This window comes from Epinephelus fuscoguttatus, linkage group LG22, assembly GCF_011397635.1.
Source record: "Epinephelus fuscoguttatus linkage group LG22, E.fuscoguttatus.final_Chr_v1".
Lineage (NCBI taxonomy): Eukaryota > Metazoa > Chordata > Actinopteri > Perciformes > Serranidae > Epinephelus > Epinephelus fuscoguttatus.
Genome location: NC_064773.1, coordinates 7,106,045 through 7,132,101, shown reverse-complemented (window position 1 = coordinate 7,132,101; position 26,057 = coordinate 7,106,045). Strand labels below are relative to the sequence as shown.

Below are 26,057 nucleotides of genomic sequence, written 5' to 3'. Positions count from 1 at the left end.
TCTGTTTAACACCAATCAGTGTTTATTAGTTCTTTTATTTGGCATTTTAAAGATATATCTGAACTGCATTCATCAAAATATTTGCATAAAACTCCACAGTTCTGCTTTTATAAAAATCAAAAACACATAAACTTCAGGAACGCGCACAAATTAAAACAAACAAAAAAACATGTCGTGCAGTAAAATTCAGTTAGCTGCAAAAAGCCTGTTAGATTACAAACCAACCACAGGCGAACTTTAACATGTTTAACATGAACTGAACTGAGTGTTATCCAACAGTGACGAGTTAACGGTTGTGTCCTCCAGAGGGCAGCAGAGTCTTTCAGGTCTCTTTTCTCCTGCAGACCTGCTCTGTGTTGAGATGAGAAATATAAATTCAACAGACTGGGCACCAGAATAAAACCTTTGTTCACTTTACTTTACTTTGCGGGGAGATTACATTTGTACCCAGAGTGGGTCACTGCTCAGGCTCCATACTCTCACTGTGAGGTCATCCTGCATGGATCCAGGCGGTAAACTAAGACTGTTATGATTATTACATGAACTCTAAAGCAGCAGTGGTGAAAGTGAGGACACATAAGTTAAAGATGGAGGCTGTCTCTGTTGTGTGGCGTTTAGACAAAGTCCCTGGACCTCTTAATGGCACAGCAGAGCATCATGCTGAAGATCATCCCGAAGATCTGTGGAGAGGAGGAGCAGACGGCAACGCACAGGGTTAAAACCACAAAAGATGTCGTCTGCTAGATCTACTGTAAACTGGTGTAAAAAGATATGGCTATTTGCAACTAAGCGTGGGTTTCCTCCAGGTGCTCCAGCTTCCTCCCACAGTCCAGAGACATGCAGGTTAATTGGTGACTCTAAATTGTCCGTAGGTGTGAATGTGAGTGTGAATGGTTGTCTGTCTCTATGTGTCAGCCCTGTGATAGTCTGGTGACCTGTCGCCCAATGTCAGCTGGGATAGGCTAACCTATGTTAACCCTGAAGTTACCCCACTAACCCCAAATCCTGCTTCGTTGTACAGACTCTATATTTTACCACGAGCTTCTGCTTTTAGAAAACCTTGATTCTTGTGTCCAACACCAGCTCAGAGGCTGAACCTGCCGACCATCTTAACCCATCTTAATTCTGCATCTTGTCAGACTCTACACAGGATATTAACACGAGCAGAGGCTGCAGCAGCTGTGTGGGGTTTTTTTTATCTGTAAAACCACAGGGCTGGTGACGGAAACAAGACAGGTGCTTTCCGTTGTAGACGTGGGAGAGTTGCCAAAGTGCCGAGCATGTGGATAAAGTGTTTTAAGACTTGCATCTATTAGACATCAGTTGATGAACGTCCTTGATGATGGCCATGTTGCCCAGCACTCAATGTTCATTTCACTACCATAAACTGTCTCCTGTTGTTTCCATGAATTTAGCAGTACATTTAACCACACTCACAACCCTAAACCATGTGTAACTCACAGTCTGTATAAATAATGGACGTAGCCACCATGACTTTACCCATTGGTTTGTCGACTCTTGTTTTGAAGCCTCGAGTTTAACATTTCGGACGTCGCCATCTTGGATTTCTGGACCATATTTGGGGACAAGGCTGGAGCTGTTGAGGAGTGAGCGTTGGATCTGACTCACTGACAGAAGCGACCACTATTGACGCCTCACAGACAGCCTGTCAATCAAGCGCCCCTGCCCTTAAATTTACATAACTTTGGGTCTTAATAAAATGTAAACGGCTGAGTTGTATTGTAAAAAATTTTTTTTACCCCCTTACAGTTGTCATGAATGTTGAAATTAGCTATAGAGGCCCAAATTGTTTTTATACCAGGCTGTAAACATGTTCATTTCTGTGTTAGCTTCATTTCTCAGCCTCGGAGGTTGCCGCTTGATGTAACCACAGCGGCTCAGGACCTCCACATCCTGTGTCTCCACCTGTAGGATTGTCTGAGACCAGACACCGGACAGCTGATTCAAATTTTAGTTTGCACAACTAAAGAATTTCTGCACAAACTGTCAGACACCATCTCAGGGAGGTTCATCTCAGTGGCTGGTTTCTCCTGAGCTGGCTCATTAGACCGGTTGGACGTACTGCCAAATTCTTGGGAACGACACTGAAGATGGCTTATGGCAGAGCAATGAACACCAAGTTCATGAGAAACAGCACTGAGTGACATTCCTGCAGTCAGCATGCCAATGGCACACACCCTCAAAACTTGCGACCTCACCTTAGAGTGGCCTCTTTTTGTGACCGTGCCGAGGCACACCTGTGTTGTATTCATGCTGTTTATTCAGCATCTTGTTATGACACACCTGTCAGGTGGATGGATTATAGGTCATGTTGGCAACATGCTCACTAACATGGATTTAAACAAGTCAGTAAACAAAATTAGAGGTTAACAAAAAAAAAGCCTTTCATGCGCATATTTAAACCCTTAAAAGAAGGGAGCACAAACAAGTGTTCCATTTACATTTTTGGTTCATGTATTCGTTCCATTTTATCGTCCTATTCAGCAATTTAAAAGATATATTAAGGAAGTTACTCATGATAAAGTAGATTTCTTTGTGTGGAGATGTTTCATTTTGACTTTTCAGGGTGTGTGCGCGGAGCTCTGACATCATCCCAAGACTCACCATGATGACACCGATACCGATGCCGACCCCGCCGATGATGTGCAGTTTGTTGTTGAACACCTCATCGATGGCAGCTGGACAGCTCTGATGGGGCAGCAGAGAGCGAAGACATTTATTGTGAAATTAAAACACAGGTACAAATCAGAGCAACAAATTCAATGTATGCAGTCATTGAGAAACCCTGCACTGTATGTTGTGTTACCGTGGTGATGAGGACCTCCAGTCCCTCCTTCTTGGGGCAGATATCTCTGGCAGCATCGATCACTGTCCCGCTGGGGCCGCAGCAGTCCAACTGTCAACAGGAAACCACAACTTCGGTTCAGACAAATCAAACTAATAGCTGATTAGATATTTATGTGATCGGGTCACTATCAGATGTGTTCCACTCATTAGCAACACACATCCCTTTACCTTACACTAAAGATATTAAATACAGTACAACATATCAAACAAGTGCGCGTAAAGTTGAGCCCTTCCTATCTACATACAGAGAGGTCCTCGTCCATGTTGCAATGCCATGTTTCTACACAGCCTCTCGTGTTTTTACGTTGCCTGAGGGCGACCAAATGCTTGGAAAGGTGGGGGTGAACAGTTTTCAGGTGGTTGCAGTCTGAAACGTCACCACTAGATGCCGCTAAATCCAACACACTGGTCCCTTTAAGAGTCGACAGCCATGCTAACATTCACTGTTAAGCACTAAACACAAAGTACAGCGGAGGATGAGGGATATCATTGGTTCTGCAGGTATCTGAACTGGACTGAATAAAATGTTGACCTGAAGACGGCACTAGAGGAAGAGTTACAAGATCACCAGAGTCATTATGATTCATCCTCAGAGTAACGTAAATGTTTGTACAAAATTTAACATACTCCATCATATTGCTGACCCCCGGCCTCACATGTGACTCTTAAGGACATGACGCTCCAATATCAGTCACCATTTGAGAAAAAGGGAAGTGGTAGCAACAACAGAAAGCAAATATATAAATACATATGAGCATCTGTTGAGTGTGTGTGTGTGTGTGTGTGTGTGTGTGTGTGTGTGTGTGTGTGTGTGTGTGTGTGTGTTCTTACTCCAAAGTGGATGAGACGCAGCGTCTCCTTCAGTGCTTCCTGTTTGGTGTTTTTGTAGTTGTCGTAGGTCTGCTTGTAGAACTCTGTGATGTCCTCCACCACCTGAAGACACGCAAAGACAGAACAAACTGCATTTAAAATACTGACTGTAACTGTGTGTGTGTGTGTGTGTGTGTGTGTGTGTGTGTGTGTGTTGCATACCCTGTCCTTGTTGGAGAGACCCCAGATCCCAGCAGCCACCTCCACAGCGAAGATGAGGAGCAGGAAGAGGAAGAACTAAACAAAAAAACAGAGTCAATTTAATGCAGCTCATCATGTTTTTTACCATCTCAGGTGTTTATTCAACTACATTTGTTATTTCTGAGGTCGTACTTTGCAGTGTTAAGTGAATATCCCTCTATAAAATCCATCTACAAAACAGTCTGGCATGTTGTTTCTGGTTGGCTGGTTTGAAAAACAGATTCACGAGTTCGAAAGTTCAGCTGCCAAAACATTGCACAGCTGTTTATAATCCACTTCTGTAGAAGTTATGACAGTTTCTCTCTTGCTGCAACACTGCTCCTACGTAGCAGCAATGTGTCAGTCTGTGGGTGTGAAGGTCAGCGTGTGACTGCTCCTCTTTGTCACTGTTTTTGTTCGTTAGGTCTTGATATTTGGATTTTTGCCTTTGAAATCATGCAATGTATCAAACTGCATGTGACCAAAGCACCTCCCCAGTAATCTGACTGTACGTTGCGGCAAAGCAGACGTCCTGAAAACCATTTCTCTCAGTGGAAACAAAGCTTTCATTTACTTTAATTTCACAGATAAGAAGCTCGATAATGAGAACAACTGTTTGTTGCATCTTTAATATGTCTTTAAAAAAAGGAAAATTATGTAATATAGCGAAGAGAGAAGTTTTAACTGTGACAGGTGATCCTTACTGTCGTGTGAGGTGCTTGTTGTTTTACTTAGAATCACCCGATTGTAACATTTTGTGCAGACTAATCAAAAAATAATCTCGCTTTGTGCAAAAAATACAAATACAAAAAATGACTCACCAATCCCAGCATGCACGGCGACTCTTTAATGGCTCCGCAGCATCCCAGGAAGCCAACAACCATCATCAGAGCCCCTGCTGCAATCAGGATGTACACACCTGCAGAACAACAGCACGCACATCAGGGACAGATGATACGGGCCTAAAATAACACCATGATACTGCAGGGTACTGTTTGAGATGAAAGATGTTTGCCCTTGAAAATACATGGACACACTGAAAAAGTTATGAATGGATTTTGATGAAATTTTCAGGAAAGGTGGATACTGGGACAAGGAACAGATGGTAAATTAAATTTCATCAAAATCCATTCATAACTTTTTGAGTTATTTTGCAGACAAACAAACAAACAGACCAACGCCGGCAAAAACATAACTTCCTTGGCGGAGGTATTAATATGTTTGTATGGCAATACCATATCATCACACAGTGCCAAGTTTTTTTTTTATATTTATTATTTTTGAGAAACACAAATTAAACATTGGGTTTGCAAAATATATTTTGCTTTTGCTTATTTTGACAGTTTTCATTAGCAGACATAATCTACAGTTGAAAAAAAAGGTAATAAATCACAATATATTTTATCACAATATTCAGCATATGGCAACATATTTAAAATCGTAATAATATTGTATCTTGACTTAAGTATCATGGTGATATCGTATTGTGGATCCATAGCACATGTAGTTATATTAATGTCTTGTTACTGACAAATATTTAATTGAAATCACATGAACAATACACCCTTAAAAACCCAGTACCTATAATTTGCCTACAGTTCATCCTCATCTGCTTTTTGCAAAGGTTAATTTGCATGAGAAATTTGCATGTAGCATTAAAGCTAGTTTAGCCCAGGATACTGATGTTGCTGTGCTCAGTCCAAACAGAGACTCAAGACTCTGGATGTGTTTTTGGTCTCCTCTCTGATTGTGGTGATGAATCACATTCAGAGAAAACATCCCATCAACAAGTCATAAATTACTGTGGAGATGCTGCAAACATCAACTGTAAAAACAAATTTAAAAGTAATTTCAGTGCCATCAATAAAGATCCAGCATCTTTATTGTGCTTTGACGTGGCTTTCATAACCATCAATCATTAAAAAAAAAGAAAGATAAAAATATAAAAGTGGGATGACATAATCCACCGCACTGATGTCACGAGTACATTAACCACAACACACACACTCAAATATTCCTCCTCCCAAGCTGCTATTAACATGTTTGTCATTTCAAAACAATCCTCTGTCGCCTCGCTGCCCACTCCACTTATCAGTTTGATGGAAGCGAAACACAAAGAGCGAAGGGGAGGGAGATAGTCTCTTTCTGTGAGTGGAGAGACAAAGACGTCCCTGTCAATGAGGGAAGAATGAAAGCTATGTGTGGACGGCTCCGCCAGGCCGGAGGAGCCACCTTGCTGTGGACCAACTCTGGCCTCAACTGCCCTCTGTGTGCCCTGCTGCCTGGTTCTCTAAATGAGGCTGTCCATCAGGTCACATCTGATGAGTAAGTGAAAAAACAATGCTCTTATAACAGAGCAAAGATTGGTACCAATGATCCAAAAATGTAGCGGCTCAGCAGTCTGACTGACACTGCGGTCAATGAAGCCGATGAAGGCTGCAGCTAAAGGTTTTAGCACCAAGTGCAACTAACACACTTTGGTCAAAACTCAAAAACCACGGTGGTTCAACATCAAGCCTGAAGTGTACACATGGTAACTGGTCAACTCCCTTTTACTGTGGTATCAAAGTGAAGGAGCACTTAGTCACTGTGGTTAAAGAAACACTTTAACTGTGAGCTTTTGCCACACAGCTGGGATGTTATTCAACCACTGGGCTAACAGGAAGAATCTACAGTGTCCCAGTCAGGAAGGAATGTGATAAGAGTTGGGGCTGATATGCTTCACACCATGCCTGACATGGCCTTGCAGTATCAGGGTGTTTACAGTTAAACTCAAGACCTTTTTAAACCTTTTAGTAGCCTGGTGTAGCTCCACATTTTGACAAATAAAGGCCTGTCTCAATTAGACGCCCGGTCCTGTTGCCAAGCAGTTCATTTTTATAGAAGTTTTCTGGATGTATAAAAGCGGGTTGTTTTGCTACCCACTTGTTAGTTAGGCATTTAGATCATGCGTACAAATATAAGTGTTTAAACTTTTGTCAATATAGAGATGCTACACATTGTTAGCTTGGTTAGATTCTAGATAATGTAATTGTTCATTTCATTTTACTGAAACCAAAAAATAAGGTGGTGACTCCCTACTTCTGAAGCTATCATAAAGTGAAATTATATGTCTATTCTGCTGTCTCTAAGAGATAGATCAAATAAATGATTCATTATTGATGTGTTACTCGAAGCCTAATTTTTATACAAGTAATATTCATACTGGTTTACATAAACAATTTGATAGTATTTCCTGATCTTTGCTGAGCAACAGTTTGGTGTGAAAGAAACCAACCCGAGTAATCGCTACTCTAAAGCCATTTATTATTGTTAAACTTGTGGCAAAAATAAGGGCACTGCACGCATACAGGTGTTGGGTCTAAGTTTGTTCCCCTTGTTAACTTTTATTAGTAAATGTAAAAGACTTTTCAAGGACCTGCAGCCACCTTGAGGTCTGAGGATGAGATCATCACGTGCTGTTTGCATATGCCCTTATGTGTATGTCCTGTAGATGATGTCTTGATTTTGATGTGTGTGTGTGTTATTTTATTCTCTAATTGGTTACTGTTATGTATGTATTTATTTGTTTTGATCCTGTTTGCTGTTGTTTAATTTGTTGAATGTTTGTTTTGTGTTGGAGGACCTCCTTGAAAACGAGATGGTGCATCTCAAGGGGTTTATCCTTGAATTAAAATTTCAAATAAATATATGCTGATTTTAGAGAAGACCAGTGGCGCTGAGAAATGTCTTTGCAACTTCACTTGCTGATTTTCACTCATGTAAAGTAACAGTCCACTTCCATGTTTTGGTAAGGTTTGTTTTCACATCTGATGCAAACTGGACCCAAGGACACATGAACTGTAATCGAGACCACCTTTTCAAATCGACCTGGATCGACAATCGTGTCCAGGTGCAGTCCATAGTCCACAGTGTTTACACATTAATCAAACAAACTGGGGGTGCTTCACAAAACCTGGCTGGGGTCCCGGTCTGATGTGAAAGCCTCCTCAGTTACGGTAACCTGGGTGCAACTGCAAAGACAGTTGTGTGATGTCAAAGGCCTCACCAGTGAAGAAGACTGTAGGTGAGTCCTGTCCTTCAAACAGTCCTGCTGTCCTGGAATCAAAACGCAGCCACAGGCCCACAGCGAGCACCCCAGTACCTGCCAGCTACATGAGAGACAAACACAGGAAACAAGGGAATTAAACACTTTACCATCACTTTTAAATCATATTCAGCACTGTGAACATTAATAAGGATTTTTTCTGATGCATGGAGAAAAACAACCGCTGTTAATCATATAACACATTATCATCTGTGTTGATGTCCACATGACTGTGGGCTGTACTCGGGCACAGCAGAGCTTTGAGCTAAATGCTAATACTAACATGCTCACAATGACCATGGTATAATAGCCATGTCCCAAACACACACCACATACTAATTATATGCAAATCTTTGGTATGTTTGTTGTGTTTTCACTAGAAAAGTGACAACAGTATCATGGATGTATAGTGGATCCGGATAACAGACTCCAAAATGGCACCTATTCAGTCCTATGAGAATTGCTCACCTGGTGCATACGCCAAAAATGTTTCTAGCTTCCAGGTTCACAGCCATCTGAATATGCACAGTATAAAAAAAATACAAACTGCAACCCTTAATTTTGGTTATTTTTTAAAAAGGGAAGACTTTTTACACATACTTCCAATGAAGTTTAATTATAGTAATAAAACGTTTGTTCAACCAAGAATAACGCTTCTGTTTTGTTCCTTTCATTCTGACTGATAATATAATTTCTGCAGTACTGTGATACTGATATTTTCTGAGATGGTTATCGTACTGTGAATATCTCATACCGCTGCAGCCCTAATGTAAACAATTAGCATGTAGCTGTAACATTATTTTATCAATACTTGACACAAGATATGTGTTAAGTGCTGATAAGAAGAATGTAATAAGTTTTGCAGGCATTTTGTCATAAACCAAATTATTGGACACATTAATATTTTGATCTGATGAGGTCATTGAAGAAAATTCAGGGGATAAACAAAGTCAGAAGGATTTATCTTCTGTACAACATTTCCTGACAAATCATAAAGCTGCTTGGTGGATTGACCCACATGCACTGCAGTCCTTTGAGCCATGTTACCTGTGAGACTTTGAAACAGGTAAATTGAGGTGGAAAATTCTCTGATGGATTAAAATTAAGGACGACTGAGAGCTAACAGCTGAAAAATGAAGCTGAACATGCAGCTTCACATTCCCCCTCCCCACACATTCGCCTGAAACCAAACCCACCCTAAAGAACCTGATCAACAAGCAGCTCTTCTAGTTTTAAAAACCTGCCAAACAACATCAGGCAGAGAATGACAATAAAACCAGCCTTTCAGCTAAATGACAGCATTTACATCTTATTTACATTGTCCCTTTTCAAATTAAAAAATAAGACCATTTTCCCACAGTTATTCAATCTGTGATGGAACATTTTATTTGTGCTGTTCCCACATCATTTCAACACTTCCTAAAACTTGAGGTTAATTCACTCGCACGCATCCAGAACATATGAACACTATGATTTTAAGTCACACATAACAAAATAAGTGTGAGAGCAGACAAAGGATTGTCACATCGTATGTGTATATTTGTCCTCGTGGTGTTTACCGCAGTAATGACCCACTGGAATGACTCAATATTTCCCCAGCAACCACAAAACACAAGTTTACATCAACTCTGTGTTGCCACCCAAATAACTTGTGCAACAGGAGGTATGACTTAGGCAAAGCATCCACGCTAACTGGCAGTGGTATGCCTCAACATGTCCTCAAGATCCTTCCTGCTACAGTCTGATGATCGTGAATCAGTGGACAATCTCTCTCACACACACACACACACACTACAAACATGGATGTACCACTGCATCGACTGGTTAGTGTGTAAGGAAGCAGTAAAATAGCCCAAATATAGCATGCACTTTAACGCATACTGCATTTTTAGCAGTACACCGTTTAGCCTTTGCACTGGTAGATTTGATTTACCAGAGATGCTAGCAGTACATAAATTAGCACAGCAGAAATGTCAGCTAGGTCAAACCCACAGCGTATAACTGTGTATATTTAAATATTACAGTTATGACTGATTGACAACAGGAATACACACGTTCTCAGCAATTCACAATAGTTGCCAGTTATCAAACCGGAGAGGATTGTTTTTGTTAGAGCAACGTCACTGTGGTTTGGTTAGTATAAACATTTAACTGGAAATGCATTGTTAGGCAACAGCTTGTCAGTGCTTGTCACATAAACTACAAAACATCAGGATGCACAAAGGGACCCATTTTAGAAAGTTTGAAACAGTCTATATCACTGTATTCTTGGTATCAAGTAGATACCTATTTTTCTTGCTTTCGGAGAGACTCTCAAGGTGCAATTTGGCAAAAAATCATTTAATCACAGAGCTTTAAGTTCTGTTAGGTGGATTTCTAACAGCAGGCAGAAGCTCATGGGTATTGTAGTATTTAGAGCAGTAGCACAAACTGACAGACAAAACATGATCTCTCAGAAACCGACTTCAAATGGTTACAACACAAACCAACATTAGTGATCTTGTTTTAAAAGCAAATTGAAACACAGCTTAAATTCTTGAATTGCATAATGAGGAAATATCCAGAGACAGTACGAGCACCACTATTTAGAATGCAATGTGAGTCACGAGGCAACAAAATCTTTACTGTCTAATTAAGTACTCTATTCACCGCCACACCTAAAGATCTGCCAGCACAACACCTTATAGGATAACTATGACTGAACATTGTGTTCAGTTTAACAGTAGAGTCAGAGCGACACAGACACACCTCATCCATCATAACACTCAAAAGTAGCCTCAAGCTTAAACTGTGGCTGAACTCTCTGGATCACATCTGTCACAGTTTGTCATAGTTATTATGACACTACAATAAAAGCATTTGGTTGTTTATTGTACACTCCACTGACAATATATGTGCATTTAAGAGGGTTTAAAATACATTTAGACAATTCACTTTATATGTACACAGTACCTGCAGTTTACACACCAGCAGCACAAAGTACAAAAGTCAACACTGCTATGTTTTAACCAGTTTCACCCAAAACTTGGTTCAGCTGCACCATCTTACCTGAACTAACTTTACTAGTAAATAACCTTCCACCAAGTACTGGCGACTGAAATACAGAGACCTACAATAGACCGTTAATACAGAGTGCTTGTCCTTTTGTTCCCTCATTAATAATCCAACAATCACTTTATCGATTGTTTCTGTTGTACTTTGATACAGACATCCTCACCTTCCCAAAAAAGGAATCTAACATAAGGTCTTGTCGGCGTCATCGTAATGTAATTGTACTCCTGGAGTAAACAGAGCAAATATTTTCCACTGGCTCTTCGAACATTCAATCACTCTTATTGTTCTAACTTTTCCACCATGACACCACTTATTAAGACGTGATTTACACCTGCTCAGGGGAGGTGTAAAATATGTCACTGGTGTAACCTGTTTTCATTACTTTATAGCATGAATCCCACACATAACCGACCACAGATCACACCTCCTCTACACTCATCCTAAACATAGGACCCCCACAAGGCTCTGTGCTGAGCCCAAAGCTCTTCACCCACTACTGAACCCCCATTTACACCTCCAACTATAATTTAATTTGCAAATCACACCACAGTAGTAAATAGTAAACCCGGATTGTTAAAATACAAGTAAACATGTTAGTCTGACCAAAATCGTACTAAATCGAATTTCTCATGGTTGGACTAACAAGTTGTCCACCATGTCCACCAGTTTTCCCCTAGCTAACCATAGCCAACTTGTTTGTCGATTGTTTGGTCTGTGATGCAATAGGTCAACAAGAAAAAGGTCAAATACTAACAAGCTAAAAGGGGGTATATCGCCAGAGAAGTTGGACATATGTCAATAAATGGCATAATGGACTTAACTGTGCATGTTAACGCACTGAATGTGTCAAAACAACCAACTTGGACCTCCAACACCTCACACCTGGTTAAAACAGCCCAACAAAGATGGTCCTTCCTCAGGAAGCTCAAACAGGCCCAACTCTCACACAAACTGCTGCTAAATCAAGAGAGCCTCCTGACCAGCTGCACAGCCAGTGGGTAAACGGACCTACATCGTCAGGATGGAGCCCCAGAACCTGGACGCCATCTATGCCAGTCAACTGAGGAAGAAGGGTAGCAGTATTATCAGGTAGGCCTTTTCCATACTTGTGCGCTGACTTGGCTTAACTTATCAGTGATTTGCATCTCCATATGACAGGGCAACCTACTTCATGGCGTGTCTTGTTTGGAGGTGATGATGTTTAAAAGCAGCGCCCTCTTTACCGCTGTTTACTGATGCACTGTGCAACAGTTGATCGTAGCCAGATACTTATCATGGATTTTTAGGCTGCTGTTGCAATTTTGCATTGCAAATAGCAGTTAATGCTTAAAAAACGGAGACAGGATGACACTGAATCATCACCGAATCCACTGCAATTTGTTTGGAGGTAGTAGGGTGTGCTTTGACTTATTTTCTGAACTTATCAGATGGGTCAAGATGTTCTATTATTTGCCTTTACCCACTCAGTCATTACATCAACATTACTTATGATTATTAAATCAAAAATCTCATTGGTGTTCCCACCTGTGGAGCCTTATTAAGGCAATTGATGTTTAAATTCATGTCTCCTTTGGACAAATCTCAAAATGGGATCATGCTAGCACTAACCAGCCGTAAGAGAAGCTGTTATAGATATATGTCTGGCCTCTGGAAACACTGGCATTTTAGTCTTACATGAATTTTATTGTATGTTATTTATTGTATTGTACTTTTTTCATACTTTGTTGTTTTTTGTGTTTTTTTATCTATGGACCAACATTGTGTCTGAAATAAAGTTTATATTATATATAATTTATTTTGTGTTAACATTTTATTAAAGCACCAATATCGTCACAATATTAAAAAAATATATAGATATTTGATTTTCTCCTTATCGCCCAGCCCTACTTTGACCAAACTTTGGAGATGGTATATCTCGGGTGCAACTCGGCACAACTCGCATTTAAACTTGTAATGGAAACCCAAATAAATGCGGCGCATGGTCTGACTCAGTGCAGCCAAAATGCCAACAGAAAAGCCCTAAGGGACACCACACGCCCAGGCCACTTCCTGTTTGATCCACTGCCTTCCTACAAAGAAGACAATAAGATCCCACACTAATAGACAGAGGAAAAGCTTCTTTCCAAGAGCTGAGGCCACCATCACACCCCTCCCTGCCCAACCACAGAACATATTACAGGAATTATGAGCGCACGCACATGTACACACACGCACAAAGGACTGTCACACACATCCTCAGTGACTACTACCACAGACACAATTCAAAACATTCACCCTCTGTAAATGTAATATTAACTGCATTTTATCCATTTCCTTATCAAGTAACACTTGCACAAGTGTAACATTTTAAACTTTACGCTGCTACTACTGTTCTCTGGTACTGATCTTAATCATTTGTTTAATTTTAAATATACTAAAGAGGCCATGCAAAATTCCATTGTCCCTGAGTACGATGACAGCTCAAACTAAACTACATTTTAACTTACACATGGCTGATGCAACTGCATGCAGAGCTCTTGTATGCACATTTAGGGAAATGTTTACATTTCAGGAATAGATCCAGGATGCTTTGCTTCACAAAGATCTTTCAATGACTATATTCATAGAGACTATAAAATCCTGGAAACCTAATATAGTTTATCAGCTGATATAATCTTGTTTTCATTATGTGCTCTCTAATGTAACAATAAAACAAACAGCAAAAACAGGAAGTGTTGAATGTTCTGAATGATAATGGATAGTTAATGTACAGTAAACGCTCTCAGGACAGTTGGTGTTTGTGTCGTCGGCGCACCAATGAGCCGCCTTAAACGCCTTGGAAGACACAGCTCAATCCCCTGAGGCTGACACTAGCTCTCATTAACCACGGAAGGCACTCTGCGGCACCATTAGCAGTACAAGACTACAACAAAGACATGACTTATTGCTGAGATGTTTGCAGATTTTATAAATCTCAACAAAGCAGCTTAAAGCACAACACGCAGAAGTAAAACTGTGCTTGATGTTCCAAAACAAGTTAAAGTTTCTTGTAAAGGAAATATCCTTTAAGATAATGTGGCCCGTGGGAAACGTCGTCTTTCAGGAACAGGAACAAGGAGCCCAATTTGTTTGCAGTAATGAGCCCTTTCACCAATGGCTCAGTGATTAAAGTTTTAGAATAAATAAACCCAATCTAATCTGATGTTTATGTCCGTCTCTGAGCTGCTGCTGCAGTTGTCTTCTCATTTGTCCTCCTATAGCCGCCTGTGCCATCATTACACACTGAGAGTGCAGACTGTCAAAACAGTCATTAAGAACGGACTAACAGTCAGTGTGTGTTCGTCTAACTCCGTAAACAGGTCATCAAAGTAATAACACAGCAGGCGGTGTGGATATTTGGGGGTAAATCTCTGTGTGAAATGCACTTAATACACACAACACTTTAAGAGGTGCTTCTTTGGGGTTTTAAACAATTTCCCCTTTTATTCTACAGCCTATGTCAAACCCTAGTTTATCTTTTAAAGGGGACCTATTGTGCTTTTCTATATTTTGTGTCATATAAATGAAGGATGTTCAGATTAAAAGGTGGCCAGGGTTTCATAGAATGAAGTAAATGTATGTGAAAGTAGTCTCTGTGAGCAACATGTAGCTACATGCTAACGTCAGGGAAAACGTATTAACTTGTTTGCTGATGTTGTCGGTTTCTCCCTGATATCTTATCATACTCCTGCTGGAACATGTCCCGTTGTGTTTAGATGTTTTTATTCACTCTTTGGTTGCAATGACCTTACAGAGCACAAATGTATAATATAACTAGATATCAGACCCCAGGATGGCGCCTATACAACTGTTTGCCTTGCGCATCTGCCCAAAAAAGTTTCTGGATTCCAGTTTTACTTCAGCACAGTAGTGTTTCTCTTGCTGACCCTGCGGATTAATCAAATCATACTGGGCTTTTTGGGGAGGGTTGTTGACCATTAATGCATTTAATCATGTTCTAGTAGAGACCTTAAATACAAGTATGAACCTGAAATTGAGCACATACTGTAGATCCTCTTTAAGCTCAGACTTTGACTGCAGCAATGTTTATACAGAGGTAATGACAAAACTGGAATGTGAAACTTGAGAAGACAATGAAGTGGGTCCAGTTATTCCTGTCTTAAATGAGCTAACCTGTATTTCAGTGCAAGTGGTTAGATCTTCATTAAATCAACAGTGACACAAACTTCAAGTCAACATGACATGCAAAATGTCCTTTCAACCCTTTTAGAACACGTATCCCATGTTTTTTTTCCTGTGAAACACGATATGACGTATGCTTACAAGATTATACTAACCAATTACAAACGATAATATCATGACATCCACCCATCAATCAATCTGCAACTATTAGCTGCACAGAGCTATGATTAAGCTAGCTAGCAACAGCACGCCAGACGGTTTGTCTTTGTTTCCCCAAAATACCGTTGTTACGCCTTCTGGCAAGAATTTATTCAGGATGGACTTTGTCTCTCTCTCTCCCTGATGGACACTACTTTCCAGTCAGTGTTGCACCATTGACGCCTCACTGTTAAGTACGTTATGGCATGCCCAGTTTTCAATTACCAAATTAAATTTCTCCTGACATTATATCCCGCCTGCCTATCCCATTTTTACTCGGAAATATGCTGAAGCTAGATAATCTAGAAATGCTGTTTCATCTAAACTTTAGGGAAGATGGGTTGCACCTGGATCTAAATATGATTTGATGCTAAAAGCAGCTACACAGCTCAAAGAGTGACGTGTAAATGACGCCACTAATGCAAGAACTACTGCAATGGTTCATCATCATCCCATCAAACTGTACTGGAAATATTAAAACTGCACCAACAAAAAAAAAGGTCAAAGTGACATCTTCAAAGAGCTTTTTCGTGTTCAACCAACAGTCCAAAACTAAGATATTTAATTTACAATGACATTAGAGATACAGCTGGTAACTTATATTAGAATAACACTGTGTCACATTTGCTGAAACTGTCACTATATTTTGAGAGAAGAACATGTCACAGTCTGTGACAAAAAAAATCATGTCCCTCATTCCCTAAAATCTACCACGGTGCACCAAAAACAACCAATCAAAGCCATGCTAATCTAGGCAGAAAGTTTGTGATCAAGCTGCCATGATGGAAACAGATGACCAAAGTACCAAGCTCCGCCCACCGGCCACAGCAAACTCTCATTTCACGGCTAAACGGTAGACTAAAATAAGTTTCTGAAAACATTTGGGGCAAGAAATAAACAATGCAGTAACAGAATCTTGAATCATGTTTGATCAGTGCTGCAATAGAGACTCCTCGGCTCTGTTGATTGATTTAGTTCATGTAAAACAAGGCCATTAGGGGCACTACAAGCAAATAGGGTAGGTAGAGGGGTGTGAATATAGAGACAGTTTCAGCTTTATCAGAGAAAGGGGTGCAAATAGTCACACGTGAGAGGCTGAAACTAGAGAAATTTGGCTGGATAAATTACTTACAGACACTTGATTTCAAAAAAATGTGATACCATATTGTTAATCTTTATAACTGACTCCTCCACCGTGTTTATAGTAATGTTTTCCAAAACTCAAAATGGTGACTGAGACTACCAAATCAAAATGCTATGTGTATATTTCTGACTTATTTCACTACAATAAGATCTGCTGGTCAAAGTCCAGCTGATTCCACCGTCAGTATGAGCTGAATTTCGTTGGAAAATGTTTTGTACCTCCAGCAGGAAATACCCATATTGTGGCCCAGAAAACAGCAGGTGAATTTACTTAGTCAATTGTCCTCTAGTTTTCACTAGAAGGAACATTTTAAGGCCAAAGAAGCTGTTTTTTTGCCAGGTGCGGATTAGTAAATCCATCTGCTTTTTTTTTTTTTTTTTTTTTTTTTAAACGTTGCTGTCTAGCACACAAACTTTTTAACCCCTACTTCAAAGTAAGGCTAAAAAATGTTCTCATTGTATTTTGTATCTTGATCAAAGTTCCCTTGGGTTTTATATTACTTTAATTTACCCTCTGAAACAAAAGTTAAGCAGCCTCTTAACTCTAAAAGTAAGCTGTGACAAACTCCTAAAACTAAACCTGAGTTAAAGCATATTCTCATTTCTCTTTCCTGAACAACTGAAACCTGCTTTAAGCTTAAAATGAAGAAACAGAATCCCTTTCAACACCAGCTCAGTACAACCAAAAGTCTCATGTTTCAACCACAACTGACATTGTGTAAGTGACACTACGTACCCAGAAGAGAAAATTGAACACAAACACCAAGTATTTGATACACTGCAGTGCCCCCATGGCTCCTGGATCAAAGTTCAGATGGTTTGTCAACGAGGAAAATCCAAACGTGAGCGTCCTCTGTTCAGGAGTTCTACCGTCGTCTTTGTGAGAGGAGCAGTTTTAGGACAGAGTGGAAAGAAGAAGAATTTTTTTGTGGGCCACACCCTTGCATGGCTCACCTGGGTATACTTAGGAAGGCAGGGGGAGGGAGTGGGAGGAGACAGGAGGTGTGGGAGGAGACAGGAGGTGTAGGAGTGGATTTCAGACAAAGGACTTGGAGTTTTAAATCTAGAGCAGCTGAATGTAATCAAGGAGCAGGTTAATTACTCCTGAGTACAAAGGGCCACTGGTTTATAATGGGATAAAGTGAGGTAATCAGCTGATAACATACGTAAGGATCAATTGATTGGTTTGTGATTGGACTACGCATTTATGAACTCTAGATAAAATCAAACAGTCGTTATCACATTTCATGGGAGATTAACTGCTTCTTTCAATACAATCGAACAATTTGCTGCTTGTTTTTTTAACTGTGCCTTGTAAGGTGTCCTTGAGTGCTCTGACAGGCGCCTATAAATAAAACGCATTATGATTATTATTACTAAAAACATGTAGCATGTATGTGATATCTAATGACACAATACTAATATTTTCAAACTGGAATTTAGTCACTTAATATTGTGTTTTCCTTATTGTTGCAAAATAAAACACCTCATGTCGTGACGTCAATGTGTTTTGACAAACCGGCCCTTACACTCCTCCTCACACTGCCTCCTCCTCACCCTTCTCCTTTCTGACCCCTGCCTGCACTCAGGATCTGTGAGGAGGAGGATGTGTGTCTGCACTTTCACAGACAGTAGATAAGGGAGGGAGACACCCTTCAAATTTGCAGGTGACACATCCAGGATGATGATGAGTCAAAACTGTGGAGATGATAGTAGACTTCAGGAGGAGGGGGGGCTTAACCACGACACTGAACAACGCTGAGTCTGCTGTAGAAGCTGTCAGGTTTCTGGGATCGACCATCTCCTTCCACTATCAGGAAGTACAACCCAGTCTGTTCTCTGCACATCACTGACTGTGTGATTTGGATCAGACACCAAACAGGACAGATACAAACTCTCTGTGCCAGCTTGCCCTCCATCCAGGGTTTACATACAGAGTCAGGAAACATCACCCATCACACCCTGGTCACTAACTGTTCCGAACTTCTCCCCTCTACAAAACACTATGCGCCAAAACAACCAACACAAGAACAGTTTATTCCCAGAGGCTGATGAACAGATATTAAAACCAGACCCAGGGTTTCCCACACATTCTTTTGGCCCGCCATGATAAAAACATCTGCCACCACTTTTTGATTTTATGTTCGTGGAGTTGGACTGTTGTACTGTTGAAATATATACACCTTAGAGCTGCTCTGAGAACACATGGAGCAGGACATCTGAAGTTTGCCTCTGAAGCAGCTGCTCCTCTCATCTCTGATCTGATCAACTCTGATTGGATCAACTGATTAATTATTCACCCCGCGACTCAAAACTCCACAAACTGCGGCTAAGATAAACAGTACTCATAAGGCCCCGATCACACGCATTTTTGCAGGGGCGCCCTGAACTCCTTGAGCAACGTCACCTCCGCCTTTTTCCCATCATCTGATCGGATGATTTGAGAGGTGGGCCTTCTGTGGTGGTCACGACAACAAGTTTACAGTTGGTAAACAGTGGAGAAGAAACTAGTGGTAGCAGTTGCCGTGCGCCTTGCGTTTTACAACTTCCAAATGCTTTCTCTGTGTGACTGGGGCCTAAAGAGTTTTGCAAGCGCTGCGATCACAGACCTAGAGAAACCTCCAAATTTAGAGAGAGGACACGGACTGATACACACAGGAAAAAAAAAAAACAATGAAAAAAGATTGCCCCCCACCCACCCACATCTGTCAGCTACTGCCACACATTGATTCAAATTCAGTAGGAAACACTGAGTCACAGTGTCAGGAACAATCCCTGCACACAACCTGTAACACCAAGCATCCACTACAGAAAAACAAATATTTCATACACTGTATACACTGTCATTTCTACCTTGTGTATTTAATCAAATGTTTATACTAATGCTGTCAAAATAACAGAAAAATAACATGCTAAAAAATTAACACTGATTAATCATGTTCCAAGGTGCCCTGTGACCCGGTGTGTCATTGAAGGCCACAGTGGCTTTGTGACATGATGGAGGCAGACGAGATGAGGCTGCTCGGCCCCGTGAATGAAGTTTTTTAATTTAAAAACGCCTGGATTGAACTGTTGATAGGAGCACCGTTCTCTGCAGTACAAATAAGGAACTTTCGTACCATTGGAGAACTAAAAGCCTAAAACGGTCCGAGGTCCAAGATAGCACAGCCTCTGAAGCTAACGTTAGCAGCCAATCTCGTAAAGCCACACTCGACCAGGCGTTCAGACACAAACTGACTGAGTCTACCTGTGACTGACTGACTAACTCCCTTGTAAAATTAATGGACTGCAGACCAGTTTGGGTGGTAGAGGACAGGGGGACAATTGTGTCCAAAATCCAGGAGCTTTACATCGACAAACCTGCCAAAATTCATTGGAATTGAATCTTTTAAAAATACTTTCACAGCAAAAACTGATGTATGGGATTAATTTAGATTAATTAATCACAATCTAATTAACTTGATCCATTTTTAAGCGCTTAACAGCCCAAATTTATAGCATGTTTTTACCTGTATGTCTATATCTGTACTTGTACACTGAGAATAAGCCAGTCAAATTCGTTGTATATGTACGCACTTGGTCATTAAAGCTGATTCTGATTTGGATTTTATCAAATTTACAGGTTTATCACAGTTTTGTTCTTCACTTTGTTTTGTTTTCTTTAGTATGGCTACAAATAGTGATAAATTCTCATTATTTGTTATGATACATTGATTAACCATTTCATCTGAAATAAAAAAATAAACTCAGAAAACAGTGAGAACTGGTCAACGAAAATTTCCAGAGCCCAATGTAAGGTCTTCAAATAACTGATAGTGTCCAACCAGCATTTCAAAACTTAAAAGTTATTCATTAACAATGGTATAACACAGAAAAAAAGTAGCACATCCTCATATTTTGCAAGGCAGAAAAACAATGACACGGTGAATCACTAGCATTTTTCTGTAATTAGCAAGAACTCGGTTATCTAAATTGATGACGAAGTTTCTGGGAAGTCTGTGACTAAAAAAGATACTTAGAGACTGACACATTGCAAAAACAAATATCACCAGAGGATGAGACTCAATAATAACGTCTGGATTATTGAATCAAGGACAAATAACATTTTCAAGATGACTTGGTTCAGTAAAAACAACAGTCTGCCTCGTTTTGAATGATTTAACACCAAACAAGAAACAGAAAATCAGGCGGATGAAGGGAGACAAAGCTTCACAGGTGTATTCACACACACACCTCCTGGGACTGGGGTTCGGTGTTGTTTGCTGAGGTAACTCGAGCCGCTCTCCTCTCCCAGTAGACCCAGTGAAACCAACAACACTAGCTTTGTCTCCAAGCTGCTGAAGCCTCCCCCCCATCTCTCGCTCTCTGCTTCCTCCCTTCATTCTCTCTCTTCTCTGCCATGAGCAGTTTCATTTGACAAGTATGCCACTGTCCACACTGCAACCTGTTAGATTTGTGCATCTTCGGACTGAATAATTGTGTCAAAACAGATTTAAAGATTAGGAGATAAAGGGGAAAGTGAGAGGGGGGTGTTGTAAAAGGAATAAGACACAAAGAGGAGTGAAATAAGAGGAGGAGGGTGAGTTCAGGAGAAAAGAGAAGACTCTCAGAATAAAGAGCGACTACATGGTGATAAGAGAAACACAAGAAAAGGGAGAAAGGGAGAAGAAGCATTGATTGCAGACATTCTCAGTCCTTTTAAAACAGATTGGCCTCAACTGCGCCCCCTGTTGGGATTTATCAGCATTTTCTAAACTACTGCAAGCTCAGAAATGTTCAGAAAAGCCCAACCATGTTTCCAACGTACAAAAGCAGATGTTTCACTCAGAGATAAATAAACAACTTCATAAACTATCTTTCACTCCAGACCAAGGACAGGCCTCCATTATGGGGTGATTTTGCTGAGACACTGAGACACACGTTTTCACATCAGAGAATCCAGATCATTTTGCCATCCTCACTATAAAACTACAATGATAAGAAAACTTTGTCTTCTCCTCTTTCAATTGGCAAACAACAAAAAAATGTGCCTATCACTATCATCTTAATGTTGAAGGAATAAGCTGTTTAGTCATATATGGCTGCCGGCTGTCATTACATGTTTTGTGTTTCAATCAAAATATTTTTTGTCCGGTTACACGTCACTCTATATGTTCATTTTACTGCTCTTCATTTTACTGCACTGTGCCCCAACCAGGTCAGGTGGGAGCCAGCTAATGGCACCACTCATTTAGGAATAACCATAGACTGTATATAAAGGTGAAGGACATCACAGCTCCCCAAAAGTGAAGCCAAAACATCTTAATCGCCCCCTGGTGGCTGGTTGCAGCATAGGTCATAAACCCTGCCCCCTATACATTAGCATGGGACATGAGCCAAACTAAAAACTCCAAGTACATGTGAAATAAATATTTTCCAAAGACGGATTCTGCCATTTTAGGTAGTTTTTTCTCGCTGATGTTTGTTCAAGTGTTTGTTTTTCTTCTGAATTTGGTTATAACTAGTAATATGATGTCAAATAAGGGGCTTGATATCATGATTGGCAGCTGTGTGTGCCAATCCATATGCTGACTATCAATGGCGCTGCTTGCAAAAGTCAGACAGGTTTACCAGCTGAGGTTGCTACTGTGCAGACTCCAGCTCCAAATGACATCATCAGCCAAGATGGCAGCGGCCAGATCTGCAGTATTTTGGCTTCGTTTTTGTACCGTGGGGGTAAGTGCTGTGGAAAAATTGTGCCTACCCTCCACTCTCCTCCCAGGTCACCCCAGTGAGTAAGTGACTCAATTTTGAGCTGCAAAACGCCCTTTTATCATTGTTAACTTCTGTTAGCTCTGTTGGCACTGTGAGCAGCGTCAACACGTCCAATGGTGCTATCACAGCTAACAAAGAGGTTTTGCGGTTTAAAATAAGCTGCTTACCCACCAGGGCGACCTGGCAGGAGACCAGAGATTGGGAACTATGTTTAGGCAGAAATGCCGTCCCCCAACCGGGACTGGTAATCGCTGCTAGCTAGCTCCCACCTGATCCCACTGGTGTGCAGTGCAGAGCGGCCAAGGCTAACTTTAGCTAACCAGTGGAGACTGGAAGGTGGGCAGTAGGCACTATGTTTGCACGTTATTGCAGCCAGCTGGCTGTCCAACAGAAGCCAACAGAAAATAAAATAAAAGGCAAAACAATAACATCACAAAACATTAAAATTTAACCACCTCTAAATGGTTAGCACTTTGAATGTGGCGCTAAAGCTCATTGAGTCAACGGAGCGCCAGACTACAAAGAAAGAATTCTCATATTTTATAGAATTCTGCTATTTTTTTCTTAAAAATTAACCGGTTAGTTACTGGTTCATGGGTGTCGAGTTATCAGAAGCAAAATTAATCATAACTGACATAGTTTCGATGCAAAACCAACAATACAGGTATTGACACATCTGTCTGTCATATGACTACACAAGCATAAAACAGACCACTAATTGCTAACCAAGGATTACATAAACTGGCACTTGTTGTCCGACAGCTTTATAATTTGGATAAGACAATAACCACACAATGGAGATATGTTTTGCATGATTAGCTCATATATTATAAGTGAGTAACCACAACGTGACTTTGAAATTTTAAATGTATCTACAGTGGAGAGAGTCTGTAAAAGCTATATTTTCACGGGTGGAGAATGTTGATCAGGTGAAGATAATGTACTTTCAGATCTATCAGTGTTAGTTACTCTGCAAACTTCTCACACCAAGAAAACACGGCGTGACCACCAATGCTGGTGTGAAGTCGTCACTGCAAAGTTTCAGCTGTGCTCTGCACAACACGTTTATAGCACATCTTTAATTCACATTATTCAGTGATACAGAGTGCAGATCTGGTACTTGTGCTGTCTTTTCTGTTTCAATTTATTAACACTGCATGTTGTCAGTCATGCTGGTTCATGCAGCCCAGCTTGGTCATATAGTAGGTGGTATCTCCTGATGGAAACGTCCTCTATCTGAAGATGACTGCAAAGATTACCTGAAAAGAAGGGCTTATGTCCAATAACTGTGAGATTAGGTGTAAAATCCATCAAAATGTCCTTTTATACAAATTTCAGTTTTGGAGTAACAGATGACATTGCACTTAATTCATAAATATGTCGATTTTAGGACCAAGAATAAATGCAGTTGTCCCCACTGGCTTAAATCATGATAGTATCAGTTTAAATGTGGTTTTTAACATGTGTCAACTTTAGCTAAAATCTGATTTAATGAGCTTATAGTTACTTATCAGATACAGGGAAGAAAATCAAACTCCAGCATCCATTAATTCTTGTGTTCAGAAGTAAATGACTCATGACCATAGATTGTGTAAAGATAGTGGATGTAGAAACTGTGACATTTTCTGCATTTTGGTAGACGTCATCTTGGATTTTTGGAGCCAGAAGTGACCATATTTGAACTGATGGGTGGATCTGACTGAGATCCAGAGGACACTGTCTGCTCACAGCCTGTAACTCAAGCGGCCACACCCTTAATTATGCATAAGTTTAAGCCTTAATAAAATGCAAACAGATGAGTTACATGGAAATTCACCCCCCATACAGTTGTCATGAATGGGTAAATTAGCTGTAGAGACCAAAAACATTATCTTGTTTATTTCTGGTGTAAAATTGGGCGTTTTAACATGGGGGTCTATTGGATTGACTCACTTTTGGAGCCAGCCTCAAGTAGCCATTAGAGATTTTCTACATTTGAGAATTGGCTTCATTTTTCTGCTTAGAGGGGCGAAGATCTACAGAGCCCTGTAAGGGTCACATAAAGAATATTTCTTCTGAAATACTTTTGCAAAAGTGGTTAAACATTTGAAAGTATGGCTTGCCTTTTCACGTTCTTTGATGCCATTATATGTTATGTTATCTGGTCAAAAATCTTTTTTGTGAGCTGACTCTTAGCTTAGATTGTGAGCTTCACATTTATTTACTAAAGCACTGTACTTAAATAGCCTACTTAAGTACAATTTTGATGTACTTGTACTTGTGTATTTCAATGTTCTGCTACTTTATACTTCTACATCATGTCTGAGGTGAATATTGTACTTTTTACTCCACTGTATTTATTTTGTAACTTTATTTACTTTGCAGATTTAGAATATAAATACAAAATATAATCAACAAATAAACTATGATGTAATATCAAACATTAAGATAAAACTTTATCATGTCCTTGGGAGGAATTCACATGTTACCCACCAAATAAAAGTATATAAAGTAGTTAAAATTCATCCAAGAATATAATGACATGGGCCATTTTGCAAGATGAGCACATCCACTTTTGGTACTTTCAGTATATTTTGAGCCCCTATACTTTTGCACTTTTTTGCAGGACTTTTACTTGTAACGTATAGTATTTTTACTCTGTGGTATTGCTACTTTTACTTAAGTACAAGATCTGAGTACTTCCTCCACCCCTGCTGACTGCATATGTGCAGTAGCCTACCAACATATATCATTTTTAAAACCTGAACCACTATCTAAACATCAATTAAATCATATCCAGTGGTGGAAAAAGTATTCAAATTGTGTACTTGAGTAGAAGTAGCAATAATACAGTGTAAAAATACTTTGTTACAACAAAAAGTAATGCTTTCAAAATGTAATTCAAGTAAAATTACAGACTTATGGCCCATTTTATAATCACATATTTATGATATTACAGGATTTTAATCACTGATACATCATCACTTTACTATTAGAGCTGATGCTTCTGAGTAGAAAAGGCTATAATACATTAAAAAAAAAAATTTAAAAAATAATTTGATTATATTTTGTATTTAAAAATGTAAGGAAACCAAGGCTATCACAATAAATGTAACTTAGAGGAGTAAAAAGTACAATATTTACCTGTAAAATGTAGTGACGTATGAGTATAAAGTCAGTTAGCATAAAGTTTAAAGTCAGTTAACGTTAGCATAAAGTTTAAAGATAGTTAGCATACAATAGTTTTATTCAAGTTAGGTAAAAGTCCCTCAGAATTGTAGTTGAGTAACTTGGGTATATTCCTCATCAGGTAATATCCATTGATACACATATTTATCGTTATTTTTGCTGTAAATAATAAATAAATGAGGCTAACCATCTCTGTAAATTAACGTTAGCTAAAACAATTTGAAATAAAAGAAGCTAGCTTACTTTGTCACGATTATTTATCCATAATTTTTAAACTTACCCAGAAGACGAAATTAAAGATGAAGAGGGCGTACTTGACGCACAGTTCCCAGCTGCTTAAAGCCGTCATCCCTGCAGTGTGTGTTTTACCGGAGAGAGCTTAAAATTAAACCGTCAAAAATCAGATTTTTGCCGCCGTTGGTCCGCTTCTTTAGGTGCTCAGTTCGAATCTGTTGCGTTCGGCTCGGCTCGGTCCCGCTCGGTCACTTCCGTCAGTTTGTTAGAGCGGGGCGGACAGAGCGCGCGCTTGACAGATGCCGCTCTGTGTGTCCTCCCGCCTGATGTGTTGGGAGGA

The 26,057-nt window shown here is 40.0% G+C and overlaps 1 protein-coding gene across 2 annotated transcripts; it reads right to left on the bottom strand.

Moving 5' to 3' along the window:
- Positions 1 to 26,057, bottom strand: cd9b (CD9 molecule b). 2 transcript variants are annotated; one of them, XM_049566913.1, is made up of 8 exons: positions 25,764 to 26,057; positions 7,967 to 8,069; positions 4,740 to 4,837; positions 3,901 to 3,975; positions 3,700 to 3,801; positions 2,828 to 2,917; positions 2,626 to 2,709; positions 1 to 680 (listed from the first exon to the last, which is right to left on the bottom strand). In XM_049566913.1, the coding sequence occupies exons 1-8, from the start codon at positions 25,830 to 25,832 to the stop codon at positions 615 to 617; spliced, it is 687 nt and encodes a 228-aa protein (XP_049422870.1). In that variant the 5' UTR covers positions 25,833 to 26,057; the 3' UTR covers positions 1 to 614. The 2 variants fall into 2 exon arrangements, with proteins under 2 accessions (XP_049422870.1, XP_049422871.1); XM_049566914.1 differs by lacking the exon at positions 25,764 to 26,057 and adding an exon at positions 17,298 to 17,498.

What these genes read in the sequence shown, in the direction of transcription:
- cd9b (XM_049566913.1), bottom strand. Translation starts at nt 25,832, where the DNA reads ATGACGGCTTTAAGCAGCTGGGAACTGTGCGTCAAGTACGCCCTCTTC. An exon ending in TCTTTAATTTCGTCTTCTGG is followed by an intron (nt 8,070 to 25,763) that starts GTAAGTTTAAAA and finishes TCTCTCATGTAG; the next exon opens with CTGGCAGGTACTGGGGTGCT. An exon ending in TCGGTATCGGTGTCATCATG is followed by an intron (nt 681 to 2,625) that starts GTGAGTCTTGGG and finishes TCCTCTCCACAG; the next exon opens with ATCTTCGGGATGATCTTCAG.